The sequence below is a fragment of the Podarcis raffonei genome, chromosome W (assembly GCF_027172205.1).
Source record: "Podarcis raffonei isolate rPodRaf1 chromosome W, rPodRaf1.pri, whole genome shotgun sequence".
NCBI classification, from domain to species: Eukaryota; Metazoa; Chordata; class Lepidosauria; order Squamata; family Lacertidae; genus Podarcis; species Podarcis raffonei.
In genome coordinates, this window is record NC_070620.1 from 2,755,559 (window position 1) to 2,764,278 (window position 8,720).

The 8,720-nt window shown below is 47.7% G+C and overlaps 1 protein-coding gene across 1 annotated transcript; it reads left to right on the top strand.

Moving 5' to 3' along the window:
* The first annotated feature begins 4,288 nt into the window (after positions 1–4,288).
* On the top strand, positions 4,289–5,140 carry LOC128406075 (E3 ubiquitin-protein ligase RNF4-like). Its single transcript, XM_053373126.1, has one exon. The coding sequence runs from the start codon at positions 4,362–4,364 to the stop codon at positions 4,989–4,991; it is 630 nt and encodes a 209-aa protein (XP_053229101.1). The 5' UTR covers positions 4,289–4,361; the 3' UTR covers positions 4,992–5,140.
* Positions 5,141–8,720: the final 3,580 nt, after the last annotated feature.

An 8,720-nucleotide genomic window follows, 5' to 3' on the forward strand; every position in this document is an offset into this window, starting at 1 on the left:
CTCTGCAATCTTTCTAGTTATCTCATTCTCTTGAACTAATTTATTTATAGTCTCTGTATTCAAGTCCAATTTTGTTGATAATTGATTCAACTGTTTGGAGTTTTCAGTGCTCTGCTTTGTTAGCACTTCTAGGGTTTCATTTATCTTGACTAATGCTTTTGTTATTGTTACTGTATCCATGGAAGGAGCTGCAGGTGGTACAATTGAACCTCTTCTCTTTTGTTCGGCTTTGCTTTTGGCCCTTGTTGTTCTCTCCTCTGTTGGGCCACTCATATCCCAAGGTCTTTCCCACGAGAATCACTTTCAGGTGGAAAATTCCACAAGTCTGTTCCTTGCAGTGAAAAATAGTAGTTATTTCCCTACAGCCTCTAGATGGAGCAGTTCAGAATTTCCAATACAAGGTAACAAAGGTTCCCTTCCTAAATAAACAAAAGTGGCAACCAAATGTCCAATATCTTCTAAATAGCCAAATTGTATCTTTCCAAAGTTCCAGACTTCTGTCAAATCAAATCTTTAGTTGTAATCCAGCAGAACACCTACTTTGTAGCAAGTCTCAAATGACAGTTCTCAGTCCCGGTAGCTCACTCCCAGGCAGTCCTCCCCAAGGGTTTAAAACGGCAGAACTTTCCCTTCTAAGCCTCTTTCATGCAGGCAAAACAGTTCATAAATCTTCCCCCCCTGCCCCTGCTTGCTAAGGGGGGGGAGCTGAGTCCAATGCCTGAGTCCGTCACTTTTAAAACGCTTTCTGACAATTGCAGCTTCTTGTTTCAATGCTTTATTTACATGCAGTCCGGAGAAGGCAGACTTCCTTATTTTTTACCTTCTCCGCTTTCAGCCAATTTATAATTATTTCCTTATAAATTTGTTGCTCAGTCTTACTCACGGTAGTCCAATTTGTAATCCAAATGTCAGGAAGAAGTCGGTGCTCTCCGTCAATGGCGACGCGGCTTCACTTCACGGGCTGGGTAGCGGCTCTCAGCACCGCGCTCCCCCGCTGCCACTCCGGAGCCTTTAAAAAGGCTCCTTTGCAGTAAAGAGGGGCGCTTAAGGTGCCCACCGAGCCTCCTTGCTCTCAGGCTTCTGTGCCTGAGATTTTAAGGGTCCCCGCTTCGCCGTAGCGGTCAGACCCGAACTCGTGAAGAAGCCTCCCTGAGCGGAGCTCAGCGGGAGGCGGCCATTAGCGCTGGCGCCAACCGGAAGTCTCGGCCTGGCCTGCTTCTGCTCTCAAGAACCTTTGTCTCCTGACAAAACCTCAGCCCTGTCCTTAAGCGCTTAGCCATCTTCTGGGTTCTTGGGACAGGAGCATGCAGCTAAAGTGTCCCATCCTTGCTGCTCCTCACCAGTTCAGAGTCAGGCAGGTCTTTGGCCAATTTGTGGCGATGCATCGACTTTGATGTGACCGAGAGAAGTGAAGCTACTGTGGAACCATTGCTCTGCCAAGTCCTCAAGGGGCGGTACAGAGTTCTCCTCCCTCCCACTTAGTCCCACAGCCACGCTGAGAGGCAGGGACTGGGCATTCAGTGAGCTTCACGCCTAGTGTGGATTTGGACCCTGGTCTGCCCAGTCTTCATTCAACACTCTTGCCACTACCTGTCAGAGGAACTGGCAAAAAGCCACAGGAAAAGATTTTGCAAGGATACAACAGTCTCTCAATCTGTGCACTTTTGCCCATGCTAGACCCCAGCAATGCTTATGCAGCTGCAGTAAAAGAGCCAGGATGCTTCCTTGGATGTTTGAGCATGGGCCATACTGGAGATCTAACTCCTTTTTGTGTCTCTCCTCCTGCTGTAGGTCCGAGGGCGGCTTCCAAAGAAGCTACTGGGTAAGTTTGTTTTACTTAAAGTCTTTGGAAAAGAGGTGGACAATATTGACGCTGCTTCTGTGCAGTCGCTTTGACTGTGAGCCCGATCGAGATGCACAACAGTGCACTGCCGCCTTGGGCAAACGAGAAGCTATGGAGGGATCATGCTACTTTTTGTTCTTTTCAAAGTTTGCACTTCAAGACTTTTATTTTTTTTAAAAATCCCCTTTGCAAATTCGAGAAGTTTCCCCATGTTGTGCCTCAGCATTTGACGCTGCTTCTGTGCAGCCTCACCAGTGCACTGTGCTCACTAGAAGGTAAAGGTAAAGGTACCCCTGCCCGTACGGGCCAGTCTTGACAGACTCTAGGGTTGTGCGCCCATCTCACTCAAGAGGCCGGGGGCCAGCGCTGTCCGGAGACACTTCCGGGTCACGTGGCCAGCGTGACATCGCTGCTCTGGCGAGCCAGAGCCGCACACGGAACGCCGTTTACCTTCCCGCTAGTAAGCGGTCCCTATTTATCTACTTGCACCCGGGAGTGCTTTCGAACTGCTAGGTTGGCAGGCGCTGGGACCGAACAACGGGAGCGCACCACGCCGCAGGGATTCGAACCGCCGACCTTTCGATCGGCAAGCCCTAGGCGCTGAGGCTTTTACCCACAGCGCCACCCGCGTCCCTGTGCTCACTAGAAAGACTCCCTTAAAAATCCATTCTTTGCCAAACTCATTTTGGCACCAATGCTCTCCCTGATAACAACAACAACAACAACAATTTATTATTTATACCCCGCCCATCTGGCTGGGCTACCCCAGCCACTCTGGGCGGCTTCCAACAAAATATGAAAATACAGTAATCCATCAAATATTAAAAGCTTCCTTAAACAGGGCTGCCTTCAGATGTCTTCTAAAAGTTTGGTAGTTGTTGTTCTCTTGGACATCTGGTGGGAGGGTGTTCCACAGGGCAGGTGCCACCACCGAAAAGGCCCTCTGCCTGGTTCCCTGTAACTTGGCTTCTCGCAGTGAGGGAACCTCCAGAAGGCCCTTGGAGATGGACCCAGGTGTCTGGGCAGAACAATGGGGGTGGAGACGCTCCTTCAGGTATACTGGACCGAGACCGTTTAGGGCTTTAAAGGTCAGCATCAACACTTTGAATTGTGCTCAGAAACGTACTGGGAGCCAATGTAGGTCTTTCAAGACCGGCGTTATGTGGTCTCGGCAGCAGCTCCCAATCACCAGTCTAGCTGCCGCATTCTGGATTAATTGCAGTTTCCAAGTCACCTTCAAAGATAGCCCCATGTAGAGCACGTGGCAGTAGTCCAAGGAGGAGATAACTAGTGAATGCACCACTCTGGCCAGACAGTCTGCGGGTAGATAGAGTCTCAGCCTGCGTACCAGATGGAGCTGGTAAACAGCTGCCCTGGACACAGAATTGACCTGCGCCTCCGTGGACAGCTGAAGGAGAAAAATAATCATTTCCTTAATAACATTTTAAATAGCGTATTTAACTAAAACAATAAAATTATAGCATATGTATCCATGTTTGTTAACTGATGTGGTTAAACGTGGGGGGTTTTTTTGTTAAAAAACCCAAAAAAAACCTTAGACTGAATTTTAGCACACATGAAAGACTTAAAACAAATACTCCTTTCCTGATGAATAGCCTTTGGACTATAATGTAACTTAAATAGAAAACTATCTTTGGAAAGATCTTTCCTCCAAAAGCATTTTATTTTAAAAATCCAATTTAAATAAAAACCAGATTTTTTAATTATTCTTTTTTAAATCATTGATTTTTATCCACCCTGTTGGGTGTACACACTGAATGTGTCATACCTGGAAAATACCTCTTGCAAGAGCAGCCATAGGAGGTGCGCTCTAGTAGAGGCAACTCCAATGAATTTCATTTAAGATTTCCCATCGTCCTCAGCTTGGCTATGTGCCCTGGTTCTTCTTGAAGAAGAGACATTCATCATGAGTTCTTCCCTTCTCCTTATCAGACTCTTGTATAAAGAGGACTGTCAAGGTAGGGAAAGATGCTCCACCTCGTAATAATCCTAATTCTTTTAGCTAATCTCTTGGCTGAAAGATAGAAAACTAATCGTTGTGTGCCTGCTTCTTAGCCTAATCCTGTTTCTTCCCACGCGAATGCAGTTCTATAGAGTAACACGAAAGACACCCTAACTCAGGCTTCCTCAACCTCGGCCCGTCCGATGTTTTGAGACTACAATTCCCATCCTCCCTGACCACTGGTCCTGCTGGCTAGGGATCATGGGAGTTGTAGGCCAAAAACATCTGGAGGGCCGAGGTTGAGGAAGCCTGCCCTAACTCCTCAAGATGTTGAACTTGCTCCAGCTTCGGAGTGCCTGCTATAAAAGAGAGAACTCTAAGAAAGTCACGGTGCTCCAAAGCGTCACCAGTTGCATCAAGTTGCTTTAGAGAGAGCATTCATGATCATCCTTATCACATTACAGAATTGCTTGGCGACTAAGCAGGGAGCAGCACACGGAGATAAGGGGGGAAGCAAGTACTCTGCAGCCTGTGCCTCTCCCATCCCTGTGCATCATGAGTTCAACAAGTACAGAATGTAATGCAACCCAGCACAGCAACAGCAAGAGGGGCAGCCGCAACACCTCCGCAAGACCTCCTCATACTCTGGACAAGATGATGGTGGGAACTGCTTCTGAACCCTGTATCCCCTCCTCCGCCGCCTCCGCCTCCCTGCCACACAGCCTTAATGATAGAAGTATGGATGTGGAAGTAGTTGACCTCACTTGCGAAACTTCAGAACCTCTAGTTGTTGATCTTACGCAAGACGATTCTCTTGTGCTTGTTGGAGAGAGTGGGCAGCAGCCCGATAGAGAGTTCAGACCTCAACCATTGTCTGACAGCCTCGTATTTAGTGGTGGTGGTGGTGATGATAGCAGACACACACAGAGTGGTGCTCTTGCCACTAGAAAGCTCCCCAGAGAAGTGGGAAGGAGGGAATTTGCAAGATCCTCAGGCACTTTGAGTTGTGGAATTTGCATAGACAGCTTTGCAGAGATTGTGCAAAGCGGACGGCTTATAGTGTCAACAACATGTGGCCACATCTTCTGTAGTCAGTGCCTCAGCAATTTTCTTAGGTATGCTAACTTTTGCCCAATTTGTAGGAGGCATCTCACTCCAAAGGAGTATCATCCAATTTATATGTGAAGACATGGGTGTTCCTGAACACAGTCTAATGTGGCCTTCATAAACATGAGTGAACTCCAAAGAACACACCAAGTACAGTATATATGACTTCAATATGACAGTTAGCAATTTCACTTTTTCCCAGTTGGCCTCCTTATAGTCCAGTTGTACTGTTTCAGCTTCGTTTTGCTTTAAGGTTTTTGCAGCTCACATTTTTTGAGGTTTGTAGACGTTTGAAGAACAGCTTGGAGGATATGTCTGCTGCTGCCACATTGCTTTGTGCCGATATCTCATTTCTGTTCTAGTTCTGTTGCTGCTTTGAGAAAAGACTGATGTTGAGTGAACTCATCTATTCAAGACTAGGCTAGTCATAGTCATCTATGATAATACAACCTGCAGCTTCTTTTTGCAATTTGCCTTGTAAAAAACCAAAGCCAACCACTCACCGGTGGAAGTCTGTTCCACATCTACTTGCTTTCTAGTGGCAAACCCCTCTTTCTGTTGATGTAGCCCTAATAAAGACCAAGGTTTATACAACACTGTGGCTCATTTCTAACACTGCATGCATAAATGGTTTATTACAAAGAACTCCTGGTGGTCCGAGTCTTCTCTTGAAGAGAATACAGCCATCATGTTAGATCTGAGCAGCTTTCCCTGTTCAGGCATATGCTTAAGGAGCAATTCATAGTGGAGTCCGTACCAAGGATGCCACGTGGGGCAGAATCCAATCGAGATGAGCTAAGCCATTTATGTGAAACACTCCTCAAGTGGTTGGAAGAGGATAAAGTAATTCTCTGCTTCTCATAAACGCTTTGCTGTGGGGAAGCTGCACCCATAGGGCCATGTTTCAAGCAGCAAGCATGTAAGACTTGAATCTCGCATGATGAAGTCAACTTGAGTTGCGGTGACTCCCTTTCTCAGCCCTGTCACGTAGTCATAGTGGAACTATGAATGGCTTGACCTGTTGAACTTTGGGATGCTGCTGTACTAATAGGTCTAATTGCTTTAAAACGTTTTATGTTCATAACTCTTAAATGAAAGACTTTCTCTTAAATGTATAAAAAATGCCTTCCAGTAGCACCTTAAGGTAAAGGTAAAGGTACCCCTGCCCGTACGCGCCAGTCTTGACAGACTCTAGGGTTGTGCGCTCATCTCACTCTAGAGGCCGGGAGCCAGCGCTGTCCGCAGACACTTCCGGGTCACGTGGCCAGCGTGACGAAGCTGCTCCGGCGAACCGGCACCAGAGCAGCACACGGAAACGCCGTTTACCTTCCCGCTATAAAGCGGTACCTATTTATCTACTTGCACTTAAGGGTGCTTTCGAACTGCTAGGTGGGCAGGAGCTGGGACCGAACGACGGGAGCTCACCCTGCCGCGGGGATTCGAACCGCTGACCATGCGATCGGCAAGTCCTAGGTGCTGAGGTTTTACCCACAGCGCCACCCGCGTCCCTATCCAGTAGCACCTTAGAGACCAACTAAGTTTGTTCTTGGTATGAGCTCTCGTGTGCATGCACACTTCTTCAGATACATGAGCACACAAAAGCTCATACCAATCACAAACTTAGTTGGTCTCTAAGGTGCTACTGGAAGGCATTTTTTTATTTTGTTTTGACTACGGCAGACCAACACGGCTACCTACCTGTATCTTAAATGTATGCCAGCCAATCTTCCGTTGGTAGAAAACATGGGCTATCCAGCTAATCAGCAGCATCTCACCAGGCCTTAATCGGCAAGGTATATCTGGTCATGGTTTGTTGCTCCCTAACAAGCCACAGTCAGCAGGCCAACCATAAGCAGGGACTTCAGATTGGCTGGCAATTGTTGCTTATTATGATAAGGCCACAGTCCCGGGTTCAGACGTGATGTGGTGCCAAGGCCTTGTGCTTTGCTTCTCCTGCTTGCTCCAAGAGAGAACAGCATGAGGAGCAATTGGGCAGCATGTGCTACATAATGCATTATAAAATGACTCCTTATGGCCGCTGTATGTTTACAGCATCTAGGAAGCTGCTTTGTATGCAATCAATCACAGTCTTCACTTAGACTAATCTGCATAATAACACATCACCATTTCGCAGGGAATGCATGTTTTAATGCTCCCTAATGGCAAACTCCTTGCTTGTAGAAATATCTTTTTAAATCCTATCCAAATGGCATGTCCTTGTCTCAGCTCCTTGTCTCAGCTCCTGAATTACCATTACCGAAATGGAGATCTAGAAAATTTCCACTTCCTGCCTACCTTGGGAACCATCACGCGCCTATTTATGATAAAGGATACTCTATGGTGGTTCCACTCTCTCCGCCCAGTGAGGGTATTTAAGGACAAAACAAGGAGGCAATTGGTTCCTTGCATAGAGTCAAAGCTAATGAGGACAAGGGAAAGCAAGCTTAACACTAGAAATACTAACTGCCCGAAGGAAGAAAAGAATTCTGTAAGCCTAGATTTACAAGACCTGAAGAAGAGGCTAATGAGTATAAAGACTGAGATTTCTACCCAAAATATAAGGTCAGTAGAGCCTAGAGCACAATATTTAAAGAGGTCCAACAGCTCCTTATCCCATAGAAAGACATCAGTGCAACTCCCTGTTTCCTTTTCAAGTGACACCGAAGTAGATGAGGAATTTGGCGCCTCCGACATTTCTATGGCAACAACACCTAAAGAACTCTACGTTGCTGACAATCTGGAGAAATCCAGCACCCAATCTACATCTGGACCTTTGCCTAATGTTCCAAAAATTTATCAGAATGATCAACCTTCTCTACTGTACTCCTGGCGAGACAGGATGGACAGATCTTCCAAACTCGAAGCTGGCTCTTTGTTGGCCAGTGACCCACATTTTATAGCACATGCCTCATTAATACTCCCACAGCCACAGATAGAACCAACAGTCCTCCAATCAATCCAGGAGGGAGAGGGGGATTGACAGTTAACGAAACACCGTGGGACCGCCCTCCCCGCTTGGGGTGCGGTTGGTTGGGTTTTATCTTCTAGGGATACTTACCCTATCAAACCTTCACCTCTTCCCCTTACCATTTTGACCCAGGAGTCCTGGCCCAGGGATGACTTGTCAGTGAGGGGATGTTACCCCTCTATTGGGGAGGCTAGTATGGGGTCTGGGATTCCCACTATTGAAGGGCTAGGGAGGAAGGGCGGTGGGGCTAGATATCACTATCGGCGAAGGGTTTTGAGATGCAGTGATGCTCGAACCCCTTCCAATCTACTCCCCATCCCAAGGGACGAGGGTAGGGCGAGCAGGGATTACCCACCTCCGTCACTGGTGTTGTGCAATGGCAGGTCCATAGGCAACAAAACCGCCACCATGGGTGACTTTTTTGTCTCGCAGAGGATTGACCTGGCTTGCGTGACGCAGACCTGGGTACGGGAAGGCGAAGTAGTCTCCCTACATGAGATAACACCCCCAGGCTTCTCTGTCCTCCATCAATAATGGACTGTGGGTCGGGGGGGGGGAGGAGTAGCGTTGTTAATCCCGGAGGATTGCTCTTTCAGAGCTCTGCCAGCACCGGCAATCTCCGGCATTGAATGTGTTGGTCTCGTGTGGGGCACCAAGGAGAGCTTGGCTGTCTGGCTGGTGTACCGACCACCCAGCGCACCGGCAGCCACCCTGTCAGACCTGCTGGAGGTGGCGGTGGGCTGGGCCTTGGAGTTCCCAAGCTTATTGGTTTTGGGCGACTTCACTGTCCATGCCGATGCCGCCCCCTCCTCACAGGCTCTGGACCTAGTGACTTCCAT